The 20344-nt window shown below is 39.9% G+C and overlaps 1 protein-coding gene across 5 annotated transcripts; it reads left to right on the plus strand.

The window, feature by feature from the left end:
* Positions 1-23: 23 nt before the first annotated feature.
* Positions 24-11640, plus strand: ZNF189 (zinc finger protein 189). 5 transcript variants are annotated; one of them, XM_044940348.2, is made up of 4 exons: positions 1062-1188; positions 4905-4996; positions 8031-8147; positions 8921-11640. In XM_044940348.2, the coding sequence occupies exons 2-4, from the start codon at positions 4969-4971 to the stop codon at positions 10639-10641; spliced, it is 1866 nt and encodes a 621-aa protein (XP_044796283.1). In that variant the 5' UTR covers positions 1062-1188; positions 4905-4968; the 3' UTR covers positions 10642-11640. The 5 variants fall into 5 exon arrangements, with proteins under 5 accessions (XP_006067932.1, XP_006067933.1, XP_044796283.1 ...); XM_006067870.4 differs by lacking the exons at positions 4905-4996; positions 8031-8147 and adding an exon at positions 24-411; XM_006067871.4 differs by lacking the exons at positions 4905-4996; positions 8031-8147 and adding an exon at positions 29-411 and having other exon boundaries at positions 1104-1188.
* The last annotated feature ends 8704 nt before the right edge of the window (positions 11641-20344 follow it).

A 20344-nucleotide genomic window follows, 5' to 3' on the forward strand; every position in this document is an offset into this window, starting at 1 on the left:
CAGCGCCCTCTCAGAGCATGACGGGAGTTGTAGTTGAGGGGCGTCCCGGGAAGGTTCCCGGTGACGCCTTCTGGTCCGGGGGCGGGCGGTCACAGAGCAGGGTTCCTGAAAGCAGCAGGAACTGGCGACCGAGAGGAGGCTCTAGCGAGGCCTGGAAGGCTGCACAGCCAGGCAGGGGAGTGGGTGCGGGGTGGGGGCGGCCAAGTAGCGCTTCTGACAGGCTGCTGGGGTCGTGACCGCTCGGGGCAGGACCTGGCCAGATCCAGCCTAGAGGCCTCGCTTTCTTCTGGCCTAATATTCAGCGGCCGGGTAGGCCTTGCCAGGGCCTCCTTTTCGTGCGGCCACCCGGGATTCCTGCCCTGATTTTCTGTCTAAGAGATGGCCTCGCCGAGTCCCCCGCCACAGCCAAAGGTAAGTCGCCCCTCGGAGTATTCCTGTTCTCTCGCCTTTACCTAGCTCGCTAGGCCGCGCCACCGCCCCCACCCCCCTTTTTGGGTCTTTAGGGCCAGCGCGGTGCAATGAAGTACCCCCTAATGTACCGGGGAGCCCTTCGCGATCACACTACCCAGTGGCTCCTTTTTTCAAGAGCGACTTGATAAATCTAAAGAAAATTAGCAATGCTCCAAACTAGCGTTTTCATTTATGAGTTCTTCCAGGTGAGGTTATTCTACACCTGCCCCATGCCTGGATCCAAAGTAGACGCTTAGAAAAATTAACATAATTGAGTTGAAAAGGGTCGTAATTGAGTTGGAACGGGATGATGAGGTGCAGGAAACTTGGGAAGGCCTTAGTGCAGCTTACTAAAATTAAATTATTAGGGCATACTGGGTAAACCTTATCCTTAAGCTCCTCACTACAGAGGACAGAGATCCAGCTGTGTTTTCCTCTAATTTGAGGTGTCCGAATTCTGTCCGTTCCCAGAATTGAGTCTCATTTGTAACTCTTAGTTATCATGTTCCTCCTAGCCTGCCCGGCCCTGATAAGTGGTTGTTTATGCTACTTTCAGCGGTAGAATTGTCCTTGAGACAACAAAACTGACTACAGAAATCATACTATTTCAGGGCTTGCTGACATTTGAGGATGTGGCTGTGTTTTTTACCCAGGAGGAGTGGGATTATCTGGATCCAGCTCAGAGAAGCCTGTATAAAGATGTCATGATGGAGAATTATGGAAACCTGGTCTCACTGGGTAAGAATCTGTTGTTTCTTGGATCAAAATAGCTAAGAAACTGTAAGAAAGCAGAACACATGAACTAGTACCATACCAAATGGCTTTGTTCCAAGGCTCCAATTCAGACCTTTCAGCCATGAATTGTTTCCATGGCTCTCATCCCTACCGTCCTTACAGTGACCAAAATACAAGCTTTTCTGGCTTCCATCCTCTTAATCTCATTCCCATATTGCTCTGTACTTTCCCTCCTAGCTCATCTTCCCACTGCTTTCCTCCCACCCCTTTTCACTCTGCCTTCTGGAGCCCCTGTTTCTCTTCACATGGTGTTCCCTACCCCTCCTGGCCTTAACTGAAACCTGGCACTTTCCCAAGGACACTACCTCTCTGGCAGGGGCGGCTTATTCTCCCACATCCTCTTCCTTCCCCATCCTTTGTCTCAGGGCTGAAAGGGAAAAATAATTGTTCTCCTAACTTTTCAGTACTGTTCCCAAAGCATTAGTTTTCTACCTTCAAACGTAATTTCTCTTTTGAGGTTTTAGCTATCTTGCTCTACCCTCTTAATTTCTTTTCACTATCATCTGTCAATTTTTTAATTTTTTTTTTGGTGTCTCACACATAGATTTTGTCACATTTTGGAATCTTCTTTCTGTTAACCCACACCATCATGCAGTCATTACTTCTGTCTCACTGTATCTTCAAGGACCCTGCTTTTCCATTCTTATTAAGCACCTCACATCAATGATCACACCCTCAATTTTGTTATAACAGGCAAATTTTAAACCCCAGTATCTTGTATTTTGACTAATAACCTTATTCTTTCTCAGGTAGTAGATGTTTATTGACTATAACTAAACAAGTCAACAAAACAGACATGATCTCTGCCCATGTGGAGCTTACTATAACTTCCTACCTGTCTACCTTTTCTCCTTTCCTACTGAACCTGTTTATTCTTAATCTTTCCTGTTCCTTGACTTCCTTTTTTCCTCCCAGGCTCTTAGTTCCCTCCTGCTTCACCTTCTGCTTCACCTTCTCATCTAACCATAGCTGCTGCTGCTGCTAAGTCGCTTCAGTCATGTCCGACTCTGTGCAACCCCATAGACGGCAGCCCACCAGGCTCCCCTATCCCTGGGATTCTCCAGGCAAGAACACGAGTGGGTTGCCATTCCCTCCTCCAGTGCATGAAAGTGAAAAGTGAAAGTGAAGTCACTCAGTCATGTCCGACTCCTAGCGACCCCATGGACTGCAGCCTACCAGGCTCCTCCGTCCATGGGATTTTCCAGGCAAGAGTACTGGAGTGGGTTGCCATTGCCATCTCTGCTAACCCATAGACCTATATATAAAATGATCACCAGCATGCTCTCTTGCCACTTTGTCATTATGTTCTACCCATTCTGCAAACTTGAAGTCCTGTACTGGTTATAAAATCTGCCTTTTTCTCTTACCTGATTTGCTGAACACAGCAAGAGAAGTTCTGTAACTGAAAGAATTGATGCCCTGCATATATACAGGTGGTTTCCTTCTTCTGGATATAAAAACCCAGTGGTTTCAGCAAATTTTTTTTATCATCCATTTGCTCCTACCCCTGTTTCTTTTAGTGGCTGTTTCAGAAACTTTGAGTTTTCCTTGGGTTCATCACTCAGTGGTGGACCTCACCTTCTGTTTCACAGAGAAGATAGAGACCACCACACATGAACTCTCAAGTTTTCTACCCCTTATTGCACACATAAGGTTGCACATTCTCCAAGATCGTATCAGTCTTCCCCCTCCACCCCCGCCCGTGTAATTTGGTGATAGGTATGTTCATGGCGCCAGAGCTCTCCTTTGAGCCACAGTCTTTCTTGCTGCTCCTGTAACCTACTAGTTATTTGCTTCACAGCCAGATTTTTGTAAGAGTGGTTAATGTGTATTCTCTATCTTTACTTCCCATTATCTCTAAGCCTCTTTTTGTACCTCTGCCACTTACCTTCAGTTGTTTAACATTCGTCAGTAATTACCCCGTTGTCAAATACAGTAGATTCTTTTGGGACTTCCATTTCTTTATAGATATTTGAAACTCTTTATTGCTTCCTTCTATTTCTTTGCATTCTCAGACTTTCTCTCAGTCTATAAACCTACCTTGGCAGATCTTAGTTACACTCAGGTAATCAAGTATGTCATGATAAGTCTCAAATCTTTATCTCTACTTAAGTAGAGAGAAAATATGGAGCCTAGCTGCCTAAATAAAAATCCCAGTTCCACTACTTATAAGACTTGTGACCATGGGTGAATTACTTAACCTTTCTGTGCCTGTTTTCTTTTTTTATATAAAAATGGAAATAATAATAATCCTAATCTTAGGATTATTGTGAGCATTAACTCAGTTAATATACGTAAAGCATTTAGGACACTGACAAACACGTATTAAGTACAATGTATAAATGTCAATTGTTACCTTCATCATCATTGTCATTATCTTCACTGTTGAACTCCAACTTCTTAGTCATCTCCTTTTGAAGACCACATAAGTAACACACATCTGGCAGATCTCAAATTATCTACCAAGATATAAGGGCCTCCTCTTCAGAATTCAGTACTCCATTCTCTGTGCTGTCTTTTATACACTTCCATTGTTGAATTTATTATAGTGTACCATAATTATTATGTTATATCTCTATGCAGACTGATCTTCAAGAGGATAGTAACTGTATTTTTTCATTTGATTTCTCCAGCACTTAGCACAGAGCCAGGCATATATTATATGCTTCTTAAATATTTGGGTGACTGAGTGAGTATACTTAAGACTCAGTATCTTTTGACAAGATTATTGTACTAGCTTGTAATCTAGCCCCTTGCCTCCAGTCTCCCTTTCTTCTAATATATTCTCTTTATTGCTACCAAACTGATTTTGTGTTAGTTAACTGCTTACAACTTCTGATGATTTCTGACACCTTAAAGGATTAAAAAAAAAAAAAAATCTTAATTTCTTGTCCTGTATACTGGAACCACCTTATATAGCTCCCGTGTAGCTTTCTAGCCTCATCTGTTGTTTTCAGCATACGACTTCATTCTCCAGCCACATCAGATGCTAGGTTTTTTTTCCATTATGCTATGGTATCTCTGAGTCACTGACAGCTTTTTCCACCCATATAGTGTCCTGGTTGATAATATCAGGTGAATGCCCAGCCTTGCCTGTGCCTAGTATTGTAAAATAGCAGTGAGCCCATCTGTGATCTGCGTTCAGGCTCTCTTTATTGTAGCTGAAATGCAGCTTTTCATGAGTTATTATTTCTTCCTCCACAATCTTTTCATCTTCCTGTATAAATTCTGTATCTATCCCCTTGATTTGTGCTCCCTTGATGAGAGATTATGGTTACTCAGCTATTCCAGTGTAGTGTTTTCTGGCATTTCATCCTGTTACTCTACTTAACACAACTCGTCTAGCTTTGTAATTTTGCCCCTTCAGTCATACCTATCCTTTCCATGCTGATTTTTCTTTAAAACCTGCAATAACTACATTGATGACAGCTTGATCTGTCACTTCTTGACCTTTCAGTTCTTTCAATTAATATAGACTTCTTCAGTTTTGATAACTTCTCTCCAGACTGCTAGAGCCAGATTGGACCTTAGTCTCTTTCCAAATATTGATTCAACTGCTCATTCATTCAATAAATAAATATAAAGCATTGTGGTTGGCCTAAAAATGCAAGTCTTTCCCCATTCTCTCATTGTTTTGTTTTGTTTTGTTTTTTTCCTAGAAAACTGAGAGAACTGCACTTTGAGGCACCTGTTTACTCTAGAAAAATTAGCTATGACCAGAGGATGGGAACATACAGTACAAGCATGGCAGGTACCTCAGAAGGTGGTTATAGCTACCAAGCCCAGGTCTAATGGCTAGTCATTTCCAGGCTGCTCTGTTTGGCAGCCTAGATTCACTTGTTTTACATGTCTCTCTATTTGACCTATTTGTTTTCGTGCTAGTGCCTCTGTGTTTTATTTACTTTAGCAATATATTATATTTCATGTCTGGTAAGATAAAGTCACTCTTACATTCTCTTTGAGGTTATACAGTTGACCCTTGAACAATATGGGTTTGAAATGTGAGAGTCCACTTGTTTGTGAATTTTTTTCACTAAATACGTACTACAGTACTATACAATCTGCAACTGACTGAATCTGTAGGTGCAGAACCATGGATATAGAGGGCCAACTTTAAAGTTATATGTACATCTTTAACAGAGTGGAGGATCAGTGCCCCTAACTTTCATGTTGTTCAAGGGTCAGTTGTACTTAACTAGTTTTCTGCATTCTTCCAGTTGAAATTTAGATTCATTGGGGTTTTTTAATTGGTTCATGGGATTTTGGATTGAATAGTTGTTAGTTGGTTTGGGAAGAAGTAAAAGCCTTATAATGTTGACTCTCTTTGGCAATTGGTTGATTCTAGTTAACTGTCTTATGTCCTTCAGAAAAATTGTATGGATTCTTTTATGGATCTTGCATTTCTTGTTAGATATATTCCTAGGCCTTATGGTTTTTAATATCATGAAGAGCATATTTCTTTTCCTATAATATTTATTTACTAGTTATCCTTGGTAGTAAGAACCAGTATTTGTTCTATATCTTAGTCCTTTCATAGCTATTATATTTCATTTAATTCTTTTAGGAATTTTGGGTAGGTGGTCATTGTTGTTCAGTTGCTAAGTTGTGTCTGACTCTGCAACCCTGTGGACTGCAGCATGCCAGGCTTCCCTGTCCTTCACTGTCTCCCAGAATTTGCTCAGATTCATGTCCACTGAGTTGGTGATGTCATCTAACCATTTCGTCCTCTGCCACCCATTTTCTCAGAATTCTCCACTGTGACTTGTCTGTCTTGGGTGGCACTGCATGGCATAGCTCATAGATGCATTGAGTTAAGCAAACCCCTTTGCCACGACATAGCTGCATGAAGGGGAGGCAGTCATATCATCTGCAAATAATGTAATTTTGTATTACTGCTTTGAGTAAAACCCTGGAACATTATCCACTGAGTAAATGTTATGAAGAGACATTAACACAAAGTCTCAGAAAGAACTTGTAATCCAATGGAAAATACAAACTGAAGTACAGTGTAATAATAGCTATAATGCAGTTATAGACAAAGGATGGTCATCAAAAACAGAACACTTAAATCATCTAGTGGATTAAGTGAAGGAACTTTATAGAGGAACTATTGCATTGCATTGAATCTTAAAAAGAAATTAAGAGATTCTCAAGTAAACAATGCCAGTGGATATTTCATAAATGAGATATGCAAAGAAATACCATAAATGACTAAAGCATAAGCAATTTACACACTTAAAGTGTGAGAGCATGGGAAGGAGAGTGAGTTGAAGCTTAGAGACCTCAAGAAGTACTGATATCATAATGTAGAGAGATTTGGTTTGATTTTAGAGATAATAGGATCTGTAGTAGTGACATGATTAGAATTCCATTTCATGAAAATCTCTTCTGGATTCAATGAAATAGATAAAGACCAGAGCCAAAGATTATTAGTTGGCTTTTGCAGTAATCTATGGAAAACAGAGAGGGCAAATGCTAAAGAGTAGAATCATTGATTTTGGTGATTGATTAATAGTAAGAAAAAGGGAGAAATTTAGAATGATTTCCTGCTGTTGGACTGTAGGCTGATGGACAGTTAATGCTTCTGAAAGGAACATGATTAAAGGTGGAGATGGACATGACAACAAGTGATGATGGTAATGTTATTTGTGAGACCTTTTTGAGACAGCTTAGTGGCAACATTCAGAGAGTGTGTGTATATAGAGCATGATGATATAAACATGGATAGTAATACCTTTAAACAATTGTGGAGAAGAGCAATGCATGAGGGAAATGTATTAGAAAAGGCCAAATAAGAAGTACGAAGAGAACTAGAATACAATAGCATAGAAACCAAAAACAGTGTAAAGGAATGGGAGTAGTCAAGAATATCACATGCTGCATGTAAAATAAGGACTAATAAATGTCCGTTGCATTTGTTACTTGAAAGTCATTGGTGATTTAATGAGAAGTTTCTCTAGATACTAGAAACAGAAACCAGATTTTATAGTAGATTATCAAGTAGATTGAATGGGAAGAGATTGAGTGTGGAAAACATAGTTAGAAAATGGAGAGGTACAGTGTTAAGATTTTTTTTTCAAAGCTTGGATTTCATCTAGAAAAGGATTTCAGGTTCAAGATAAAGTTGGATATATTTTGTATGTTGGTAAGAAGGTGTACACTACTGAGTGACTGAACTGAACTGAACTGAAGAAGGTGTATGTAGAATTCTATGGAGAATACAGATTGAAGAAGAGGAAGAAATGGTAATAATTGAACAAGTGCCCAGAGGCAAGTGGGATCGAGAGGAGTAGATGACTTAGCCTTGGATAAGAATGGGATATATCTTCATGTAACAGTGCAGGTAATTTTAGGTATGAGACAGATTGATGAGGCAGTTCTCATCCTTTTTCTTTGAGTGAAAGAAAAGACTGTCTACTGAAAATGAATTTGAGAGACAGTACTGTAAGTAGCCTTAAGTAAAAATAAAGTTTCTTAGGGAAATAACAGAAGAGGGGTTTTTTTTGGAATAAAATAATGACTGGTTTGAAGTAAGGGAAAAGAAAATTCAAAGATGACTCCACAGTTAGAAGATTATAAAATTGAAAGAAAAAAGGAGGTATAAAAAAGGAGAAATTGTTAGGGTCAAATAAGAATTTAGTGGTGATTGAATCTTCTCATGGAGTTATCCACCAGGCAGCAAGAGATAGAAAATCAGGAAAGAAGTCAGAGGCAGACTTAAGTGTCCCATATGCTGCTCTGTTTTATTATAGACCATTATGTTATCTCTCTTCCAATGCATGCAGGATTATCATTTCTTGGATGTCATGCAGACTCCCAGTTGGAAATGAATAGTTCCAATGTGGGTCTTATATCTTTAGAGGAACAAGACTCATCTATACTTGAAGAGTGTGGTATCTGTGGTAGGTGAAGTCATGAACTACCACAGGCTATTCTTTTTCCTAGTTTTTCCATTAGCTCTAAACATGTTCTTTTTTTCCTGTTTTTCTATGTAATAGAATCCATATCACTTCAACTCAGTTTTTTTAAAACCATTTATCTCCATATAGGATCTATTTTACTTAGTATTTTCTTTGTCATATTCTACTCTTTCCCTATTTGTACTTACCATCTATTCCACTTGTTAAGAGGCTTCTTGCTTTATCTCTAAATTCTAATTCATTACATTAATACAATGCCTGGAATGCTTTTATTCACAATAAATTCTTATTAATGAATGAATTGTTGTTTCCTCTGGTTTTTGTCTGTTTTCCTTCTCAGCATCATTTTATGTGTTCTTTTCTGTCAGTTATTTGGCTTATTCACATTACAATAATGCTACTTCATCCTAAGTTTTTCTGAACCTACTGTTTTCTTTCCACATTGTCCTTTCTTTCCTGATAGCTAGTTTGTCCTACTATTACTTATTTTATTTCTTTGTTACCCTTTCTTTAAGGAAAACATTTCATTTTATCAGAAAACTAATACTAAATAATATTTATATAGCTTGTACTGTTTGCCAGGTAGTTTTAAATGCTTTATGTATTTGAACTAATGTAATCATCACAAGGGTGCTGTGATATAGTGAACTACATTTTATGCACATAGTAGATTATTTTAATTATCTTATTTTTATGACAGTTTCTCCTTGCTGGCAAAGAACTAGGCTGACATTTCTGTTTTCCATTTATTCCAGATGTTTTGAACAGAGATAAGGATGAGGAGCCAACTGTGAAACAAGAAATTGAGGAAATTGAGGAAGAAATGGAACCACAGGGTATAATAGTTACAAGAATCAAAAGTGAAATTGACCAGGATCCCATGCATAGAGAAACCTTTGAACTTGTTGGTAGGTTAGATAAACAAAGAGGAATCTTCTTATGGGAAATACCAAGGGAATCTTTGACCCAGGAACAAAGAATGTTCAGAGGAAACACTAACATTATCCGTAAGAGACCAAATTCTGAAGAGAAATGTCATAAATGTGAAGAATGTGGAAAGGGTTTTGTCCGCAAGGCTCATTTCATTCAACATCAAAGGGTCCATACTGGAGAGAAACCTTTCCAATGTAATGAATGTGGGAAAAGTTTTAGTCGCAGTTCATTTGTTATTGAACATCAGAGAATTCACACCGGGGAAAGGCCCTATGAGTGTAATTACTGTGGAAAAACCTTTAGTGTGAGCTCAACCCTTATTAGACATCAGAGAATCCACACTGGAGAGAGACCCTATCAGTGTAATCACTGTAAACAGAGCTTCAGCCAGCGAAGAAGCCTTGTTAAACATCAGAGGATTCACACAGGTGAGAAACCCCATAAATGTAGTGACTGTGGGAAAGCCTTCAGTTGGAAGTCACACCTGATTGAGCATCAGAGAACACACACTGGTGAGAAACCCTATCACTGCACCAAATGTAAGAAAAGCTTTAGTAGAAATTCGTTACTTGTTGAACATCAGAGAATTCACACTGGGGAAAGACCCCATAAATGTGGTGAATGTGGGAAGGCCTTTAGATTAAGTACATATCTTATACAACACCAAAAAATCCACACTGGTGAGAAACCTTTTCTTTGTATTGAATGTGGAAAAAGCTTCAGTCGGAGCTCATTCCTTATTGAACATCAGAGGATCCATACAGGTGAAAGACCTTATCAGTGCAAAGAGTGTGGGAAAAGCTTCAGTCAACTTTGCAACCTTACTCGTCATCAGAGAATTCACACAGGGGACAAACCCCATAAATGTGAGGAATGTGGAAAAGCCTTTAGTAGAAGCTCAGGTCTTATTCAGCACCAGAGAATCCACACCAGAGAGAAGACTTATTCATACAATGAAACCAAGGAAAGTTTTGACCCAAATGGAGGTCTTGTTATACAACAGGAAGTCTACCCTAGGGAAAAATCTTATAAATGTGATGAATGTGGGAAAACTTTCAGTGTCAGTGCTCATCTTGTGCAACATCAAAGAATTCACACTGGTGAAAAACCCTACCTATGTACTGTATGTGGGAAAAGCTTCAGTCGGAGCTCATTTCTTATTGAACACCAGAGAATCCACACTGGTGAGAGACCCTATCTTTGCAGACAGTGTGGCAAAAGTTTTAGTCAACTTTGTAATCTTATTCGACATCAGGGCGTTCACACAGGTAATAAACCCCATAAATGTGATGAATGTGGGAAGGCCTTTAGCCGGAACTCCGGCCTGATTCAGCATCAGAGAATACATACAGGAGAAAAACCTTATAAGTGTGAGAAGTGCGACAAAAGTTTTAGTCAGCAGCGCAGCCTTGTCAACCATCAGAAAATCCATGCAGAGGTGAAAATTCAAGAAACCCATGAATGTGATGCTTGTGGTGAAGCCTTCAATTGCCGCATTTCTCTTATTCAGCATCAAAAATTGCATGCTACATGGATGCAGTAAATGTGGAGAAATAAATTAAGTTCAGTTTGACTTGAGACCAGGTACCCAAGTGCAGTTTCAGTATGGCTCAGTGTGAGTCACTCTTAGTGATCAAAGCAGATTCTCTTTGGCCTCAGGCACATGGTTTCTAAAGATTCTGTGAATAATGGGCAGTGCCCACATGCAGTTGAAGACTTCATTACTCTTCATTTTGATCAGAGAAAGACTCAGTAATTTAAGCATCTTTTTTTTTTTTTTTTCCAGATCTCTCAGTGGAGAGGTTAAACTCAAGTTCAGAGCACTTAATTATTAATAAAAGGGAGAAGAACAAAGTTGCATATGCCTAGGGGAGTTGGAAGCAGCTGATGTTAGAAAACTTAGTCCTCCGGCACCGAAATATATGGTGGTTCTTTCAGTTCCACAATATGTTTGGCTATGTATGCCAAAGTTCAGTAGTTAAGCATATGTTTTATGTTTTCAAGGAAACAAAGTCCACATTTTTTTTTTAAGAACTGACATCCAAAGCGGTTGTCCTTGTTAAAGCCAGTTTGGCATGTGGGTTAAAGGCAGTTCCAATGCCATGTGGTTCCCAGATCTGTGAAATGAGTGGACCATTAATTTTACATGTGAAGATTATGTAACAAACCTAGCAAAGGTGTTACCAAGGAATCTTTGGGAGTGCCTTTTTTTCCCCTAAGATGGGCCCAAAAAGGTGGAGAAAGACACTGTTCTTTGTGTATGCTCCATTCTGTGAAAGATATTTGTAGTCCTAGACAGACTAAATTTTATTCCTCTACTACCAGTAGCATGTGAAAGTGTAAATATTTTGATTACTGAGAGTTGGAAATAAAAGACCTGGAGTCTATGCTAGGAAACAGATATTTTGGTATGCTTTGGTTTTTATGGTAACTAGACTTTGCATGCAATCTTTTATTTCTGGTTCTAGGGCTTCCCTTAGTTAATGGTTATTATAAACCTATTAATTCATTTGTTCTAGTCATTAAATCTGTTTTGTTTTTTGCTTTGTGTAAGAGTTTATTTATTACTCCATTGTAAAATCTATCCTGTCAAATGCATTACTCCATTTAAAAATTAGAATCAAGAATTTAAATTGCTCTGATTTGTTCTACATCTGACTAGTTACCTTTTCTGGGATAGTTCAATTGAGGTTAAGTCTTTCATTCCTAATTCCTAATCACCAGCACACTCTTATTCTAGATTTCTTAATAGTTTAAGCAGAAGACCTCACTTTCTCCTATAACCTAGACATTTTACTTTTTCTGCACCAGTAGTTCCCCAGCCCAGGTTCACAACTAATAATGAGGTTCTTAGACCTGTTCTCTGTTTTGAAAACCTAATGCAAAGTGTATTTTTGCTGCATGCACACTAAACATTTTCTCTGCTTTTCAATGCTCAACTTCAATGCTGAAGTTGCATTGTTTCATGTATGGTTATCTAGCTGAGCAGAAGTTCTGGCTGTTGACTTCACTTTAATTCAGGGCCATGGTAGTATGAGGTGTTCCCACTAAAAGTGCATAATTTTTAACATACTTGAATGTGAATCTTGCATCTTAGATCCAAATTCCAGTAACAATGAAATGGTTCTTATGTGTTCAGTTCATTGGCTACAAAAAAGCATAGCCAGAAAAGTTTTTGTTTTTAAGCAAGTCCACTGCAGTATACACTGCCTTTTTTCCAAGAAAATGATAGAAATAGGCAGGGGTTTTAGAGAGGGATATGAAGTTTGTAGAAGACCAGGAAGGAGAAAGTTGAATCTTTCAGGAGGAAATGACACCTAAGATGAGACAATTGAGTACTAGAAAAGATGAATACTGTCTGAAGACAGAATTGTGAGAGGATCTGGTAGCTACAGAGTGAACTCGTGATAGGAATGTGACAAGAGGCAAGACTGCCCATAAACAAGCGTCATGCTTAAGAGACAGGACTTGATTTCTGCCTAAAATCCCATGGTAATATTTTCCTTCTATTTATGATATGTTGAGTAAGGACACATTTTAAGAATACTGTTCAGTTTTCACAAGTAAACCCCTAAATAACTGGTACTCCACTTAAATATTACAGTACCCCAGATTGTTGTGTACCTTTCCAAACATACACACAACACATCTTGTGGTGCCTTCATTTTAACTTGAGGTGATGTGGAAATGAATAGGAGGGAAAAGACTGGTTCTTGACCATTCTTAGATCTGGGGATCTTAACCAGAAAATTGCATAAAGTAAGGGTTCAAGGACCTGTCGTTTCCATGCTAACTTCAAAGAGTCTCTTAAGAGTAGTACTGTTGAGAGGTTGTGGTGTCTTTAAGGCCAGATGAAAGAAGGATATGAACTTGAAAAATGCAGAGTAAAACTTGATTGCTAGTTGGATGAGAAAGGCTGAAGAAGAGTAAAGATTCAAGGTGGGTTTGGCTGGTTGGTACTCAATCCTGAGGGTGGAGGAGGAGGAAGGTGCACCTGGTGTGGAATGAGGAGATTAATTACTCAAGTTTTTGAGCATGTAATGTTTGGTCTATCTGTGAGAGATATCTAAAGATAATTGGAGATGTGGATATGGTGCAGAGGGAAGATCTGGATTAGGATTTGATTTAGGAATTCACCAGTGCTTAGACACAGAAATGAATTAAGATTTAAGGAGAAAATAAATCCAGAGTGGAATCCTGAGGGCCAGCCTTGTTTAGTGACTGGGAAAGATTTAAAGGAGACTGAGAAACAGCCAGAAGTGTGGAAAACCCAGTGTGTGCATGCTCAGTCACTTCAGTCGTGTCCAACTCTGCAACCCTATGGACCATATCCTGCCAGGCTCCTCTGTCCATGGAATTCTCCAAGCAAGAATACTGGAGTGGGTTGCTATACCCTCCTCCAGGGAATCCCCAATCCCAGGATCAAACCCATATCTCATACCTTCTGCATTGGCAGGTGGGTTCTTGACCACTAGCACCACCTGGGAAACCCAGTACATAGTGATAATTGGTACAGGGAAGTGACCTGGAAGAGTGCTGCAGAGATGTCAAATAGGGTTGAAGGGTGTCCTTTAGATTGGATAATTAGAAAGTTGTTAATGAGTTCTGTAAGAGCAGCTTCTGAAATAGAGAAAAGCCAGTTTTCAGGGGCTTAAATAGTGTCTGAAGAGGACATCAATTCTCAAATACTGTAAATTCATGATGAAAAGTTAACTGTTCTACATTCAAATGGTAAAACAAGGACAATATAATGTCGTAAAAAAGCTAAATTGATTTAAGACCTTAACCTTATTCTGAAATAATGCCCCGCTTAGAAATAAAAAAGTCCTTTCATGAAATAATAGTAATTTTGGTCTGTGAGTATATGTCTTTAGTTTTAAAAAAATGACAACCTTTTTTTGATTATTCTTAATTTTACTGATCTGTAAAAGGGAATAAGAAGGGAGAATTTTTGAAGAGAAAAACTGAGTGTTTTTCCATTGTGAATAGATAACCAGTTGAGGGAGAAACTGAAGATAAGGGAGAGCAGCTGAAAATTGAATTATTAGATAAGCAAAGATGAATTTTAGCCCTAATGGGAGGACTTACTATGGTAGCTTTTTTCCTCCCAATTGGGAGAAAAGGAAAGAGTACAGATTTAGTGTCTGACTGAGGGACGAGAGGGCTTCTCTGGTGGCTCAGCTGATAAAGAATCTGCCTGCAATGCAGGTTTAGTCCCTGGGTTGGGAAGATCTGGAGAAGGGAATGGCTACCCACTCCAGTATTCCTGGCCTGGAGAATTCCATGGACTGTGGACACCACTGAGCAACTACTTGAGATGACCCATCTTCCAAAAATAGTCAAGTTCATGAGAGGAAAGGAAGAGGGGTGACTACCATGAGCGGTAGAGTTGGGAACCTTGTCAATAGTGATAGTTTTGAGTAGCCATTAGGGACAATGGTAAAGAACCAATCAAAAACTTGGGGAGGGCTTTTGGGGTTTTGTTTAGGGACCAGCTGAAGGAAAAGGCTGAACTTTTAATGTGGGTATGTGGGTGATCAGTTTCTCAGTCTTGTCCAATTCTGTGACCCCATGGACTCTAGTCCTCCAGGCTTCTCTGTCCATGGAGTTTTCCAGGCTAGGATACTGCAGCAGGTTGCCATTTCCTACTCCAGGGACTCTTCCCAACCCAGGAACTGAACCCACATTTCTTGTGTCTCCCGCATTGGCTTTTATGGCATTATTCAGATTCCTTGTGGGAATTAACACATGAAACAGTCAGAAAGAAAATTAGGGTTAAAGCAGATGAAGCAAAATTTAGATGTTTTGGGGTTCTCCAAAGAAAACTAATAAACCAATAGGATAGATAGATAGATAGGGGCTTCCCTGGTGACTCAGCAATAAAGAATCTCTGCAATGCAGGAGGTGTGGAGATGCAGGTTTGAACCCTGGGTCAGGAAGATCCCCTGGAGAAGGAAATGGCAACCCACTCCAGTATTTTTGCCTGGGAAAGTCCATGGAGAGAGGGGCCTGGTGGGCTACAGTTCATGGGATTGCAGAGTCAGACACAACTGAGCAACTAAACAAAAACAGAATGATAGATTATAGGAATTGGGCTCCCAGGTGGTGCAGTGGTAAAGAATCTGCTTGCCAATGCAGGAGATGCAAGATACACAGCTTCAATCCCTGGGTCGGGAAGATCCCCTGGAGTAGGAAATGGCAACCCACTCCAGTATTCCTGCTTGAAAAATCCCATTGACAGAGGAGCCTTGCAGGCTACAGTCCATGCAGATGCAAAGGATCAGACATGACTTAGCGACTGTGCACAGCACAGCACATGTGATTAGAATATCTGATGTCCCATGGTACGCTGTCCATATGTTGGAGAACTATGAAAGCCGATGGCGTAATTCAGTCTGAATCCAAAGAAGCCTAAGAACCAGAAATGCTGATGTCCAAGGAGAGAAGATGGATGCCCCACTTGGGCAGAGAACAAATTTGCCCTCCTTCACCTTTTTGCTTGATTCAGACCCTCAACAAATTGGATAATGCACTCAGCATTGTTGAAGGCAATCTTCACTCAGTCTACAGACTTTAATATGCAGCTCTCTTTCAGAAACACCTTCACAGACATACCCAGAAATGTTTCACCAGTATCTCAGTCCACCAGAATTGAAATATAAAATTTTCATCACAGTAGATAACAGTTTAAAATGAGCAGGTGAGAGGATTCCCTGGTGGTCGAGTGGTTAGGACTTGGCCCTTTCACTGCTGTGGACCTGGATTCAATTCCTGGTTGGAAATTGAGATTCCACAAGACATGCAGTGTGGCCAAATACAAAAATAGAGTAGCTGAAAGGAGTCTTTGGTGGCAAAAAGAAAATAAAAAAGGAAGCTAACTACTGTAATACTCCATTTCTTTGTAATTTTGATGAGTGAGGCCTTTCATTTTCATCTGTCTTCCTAAAGGAAGATAGCAGCAGCAAATCTAGGGGCATACCCAGCAGACCCATATGATATTTGCTTGCAGAGTAAATTTTGATTAAAAAAAAGATATTCCAATCATTTTTTGAAGTTACTGCTCCTCATTTGTAATTTTTATCCTTCATCTTCCTTCTCTACCTCCTTCAAAAATGTTTTGTGGCCTTGGGTATTGGTAGGAATGAGTTGAGAAGGAAATAGCAACCCGCTCCAGTATTCTTGCCTGGAGAATCCCATGGACAGAGAAACCTGGCAGGCTATAGTCCATGGGGTATCAAGAGTCGGACACGACTGAGCAACTAAACCACAACCACCAAAGCTTTCTCTATAACAATGTGTTTGTTGCTCAGTCATGTCCAACTCTTTATGACCCCATGGACTGTAGCTCACCAGGCTCCTCTGTCTATGGGATTCTCCGGGGAAGAATACTGGAGTGGGTCACCATTTCCTTCTCCAGGGGATCTTCCCGACAAAGGGATTGAACCCAGCTCTCCTGCATAACAGGCGATTTCTTTACTGTCTGAGCTATAAGCTATAGCTTATTTGGCTATAAACATGGCCAAATAGAAAAAGGACAGATATATTTACTGTGCAAATGGGACAAGTCCAATTAACATGTATTTTTTAAAAATAAATGCCAGGTATTAGTTATATAGTGGGACCGGGCAGTCCTTTATTCTCGTTCACTGGGGAATGAATAGTAAGTCATATGTATTCCACAGCAGAAAGACTGCGAGTAAAAAAAAAAAATCACCCAGCTTTCCAAGACACCAAACTACATTTTGCACAAATAAAACAGTTCATAATTTTGCCTGTGCTATTTTCAGTCCAAGAGCCATGTTCTCAAGAACATACTTCTGATATCAGTCCAATGGCTAAGATAAACCTCTTTATCACATGATAGTCATTGTGTCCCTGGATTCCAGGACTGCACTCTGGCCTGTAAATTCCCCCTGGGAAAACCAGGGCAGGACAAGGAAAATCTGGAAGTGGCTGCACAAAGATGCCTTGACATTGGACATCTGAAGAGGGCACACCTGAGACTTCGGACTACAGCATACCCCTGGTTGCTGTGAACTACTGGAAGAATTAGTTATGTGCTTAGAAGATGCTCTATATTTCACTGTGCCACCATACTCAAAGGGCTAAGTCTATGGATGTCCGTCAGCCTCTTTTTGAGAATTAGATGTAAAAGAATTTTGAATTTTCATTTGTCCCAGTGCTTGCCTTTCAAGTTCCAGTAAAACAGATTTATTAGGATGGTAAATAGCTATGCTACATAAGGAGAGTCTGGGGTTGTTTTTCCCAACCTAAAGATTTCATGTCAGGGACTTCGGTGGAGATCCAGTGGCTAAGACTCCATGCTCCCAATGCAGGTGGCCTAAGTTCTATCCCTGCTCAGGGAATTAGATCCCACATTCTGCAACTCAAGATCCTGCATACTGGAGCAAAGATCCTGAGTGCTGCAACCAAATGACCAGTGCAGCCAAATAAATGAAAATAATAAATATTTTAAAAATCAAAATAAAGATGTCATATCCACTCACTGACTTCTGCCACCCAGAGGCTCAGCTCTATGTTGATTTGCTATTATCACCACTTAGCTGGCTCCCAGTTTCCTCCCAATATTCTACAGTATAAAAACTAATTTTTAGCAATACTCTTCTATTATGTTATTCCCTGATCAAAGATTACTCAGGGGTCCCCATTTCTCATTACTTTAAGGCAAAACTTTTCCTAATATCCCTGTCCAGTCTGCTCTCCCACCCCACTGTGCCATTCCACTTGGCCTCACCATTTTAATCTAATTTCTCACCATTTTAATCTAATTTCCCACAACTTCCTCAAAATATACAATCTGTAATCAGGACACAGTTAATTCATCTTCACTTCCACTCAACTGCCTTTACCATTCTTTAAGAGCCAACTGACAGAGAAAAAATAAAATATTTATTCATGACTTATATATCTGTCACTTTACAAAAAATATTGCTAATCTAACAGCAAACTTATTTTTACAGATGGGAAAACTGAGACTCAAGATCCAAAGATCATACAACTAGCAATAAACTGTCTGCAATTCATACCACCTCTTTTGATTTTAGCACCTTACCTATACCAGTAATTTAGCACATTATTGTATACCATTTTGTTTCCTAACTGTATCCTTGCCTTCCTCATCTCAATGGTAAGCATACAAGGATGATATAGTATTTTTTCAGCACCAAGCATACAGTAGTGCTAAATGAATACTTGCTGACTGATTTTATATATGTCTACATATAGTGGCACCCAGTACTGAGTGTTAGGCTATTTCAGGAGCCTTAGGACAGAGTATGTTACAGCCAGAAAACCACATTCGAGTGATGAAAATAGAGCTGTAACTGACTGTTGAGCTTTGCTGTTACTCCTGCCTCTTAATTTATTTTCTGTAAAAAATATGCTTAGAGTATTCATAGGATTACATGAGCCTTGGGACTCTAGAGCATGGAAAGTTCATCTGTTACTTTAGAAGCATGGCAGATATTATTCTAAAAAACAGGTTCACAATTCTTTATCTGAAAGCTTTGAGAACATATATGTTTCACAAATTAAATTTTTTATATTTTAGAGGGCAAATATATGCTTATGCTATATATTTCATCATCCCCTCTACAGGGTCCGAGTCAGCACCTGTCATCAGACACATCTCTGCTTCCCATCAAGTGGAATCAAGATCACATTCTTGAGTTAGGGTTTGCCACCAAATAATTTACTGCAAACTTTTGAGAAAATTTTTGATTTTTAAAGCTTGTTGGATTTCAGAGTTGTGGATAAGAGATTCTGAATGTGTCACTGAGATGTATTGACTCATTTAATCTCTCAGTAATTCGTGATACTATTATTTTGGAGAGGAAGAAACTGAACCACAGAAAGGTTGTATAAGGTGTCCAAGGTCACATGACTAGGAAGCAGCAGAGCCAGCGTTGGAACCTAGACTATCGGACTCCAGAACTCGTGCTTCCCTATGAGTACTACCTTCCCATGCTGCTGCTGCTGCTGCTGAGTCGCTTCAGTTGTGTCCGACTCTGTGCGACCCCAGAGATGGCAGCCCACCAGGCTCCCTCGTCCCTGGGATTCTCCAGGCAAGAACACTGGAGTGGGTTGCCATTTCCTTCTCCAATGCATGAAAGTGAAAAGTGAAAGTGAAGTCGCTCAGTTGTGTCTGACTCTTAGCGACCCCATGGACTGCAGCCTACCAGGCTCCTGCGTCCATGGGACCCTCCAGGCAAGAGTACTGGAGTGGGTTGCCATTGCCTTCCCATAGGACTTTGCAAATCACACCAGCCTAAGTCTCAGTACAGGTTATGTGACCTTGAACAATTCCCTAGCACACTGGATGCCAGTTTCCGCCATTGTTGCTGTGAATGAAATGTCAGTGTCAGCTGGAGACTCTTACCCCAGCACGGCTAGACCATATGGTCTTGAAGTCCCATTCCTAATTTGCCCAAAGCCTGCTTCAAGATTTCTGCAAGTTTCTAGAAGCATATATTCTCATTGTTACAGTTGGCTTCTGCTAAATCAATTCATATTATGAATCATCTCAGCATGTTGGTTTTGTGAAGGATGATGTGGACTCATATGTGAAACTCAGCCCTTCCTCTCAAGAAGACAAATAGGTTTACATTGGTTGATATTTCTCTCCTTCTCAGAAGCCTTTTAGACCTCCCCACAATTCCACATTGCCCTAGCTTTTCCCTGCCTTCTCTTTCCCCTCTCTCATTTCCCGGTCTCTTCCCTTACTTCTCTCCCTCTTCCTTTTCATGGAAAAACCAAATTCCTTTTTATTATTCCTTCCAGCATTCAGTAATTATTTTATGGCCTGAGCTTTTGCTACTTATGCCTTCGAAGTCCCATCTCCTCCCAGTGAATTATTCAAATGTTTCCTCATACAAAGGCAGTTCCTTTTCTAAGAGTTCCTTTGCTTTTGCTATCCTGTGATGTCCAAACTAAATGTCACCTCCTCCCTTTCTGCACCCAGCCATATTGATAGACTCTCCTCCCCACTTCCCAACCCACAGTCAGTGGCATTTGTGTTTCTGGCTTAGCTACTCAAATTTAATTGCTTGGTATGCAAATATCACAGCTACTCTAAACCTGAAACTTTTCCTACTTACTTTCAGTGCCTGGTACCAGGTTTTATTTTTAGTAGACTTTCAATAACTCCTAGAATAAATCTGACAGTGTACCCAAAACTAGGACACAACTAATGCATTCACTCGGTGACCACACAGTTAATAGGAACT

This window comes from Bubalus bubalis, chromosome 3 (assembly GCF_019923935.1).
Source record: "Bubalus bubalis isolate 160015118507 breed Murrah chromosome 3, NDDB_SH_1, whole genome shotgun sequence".
Classification (NCBI taxonomy): domain Eukaryota; kingdom Metazoa; phylum Chordata; class Mammalia; order Artiodactyla; family Bovidae; genus Bubalus; species Bubalus bubalis.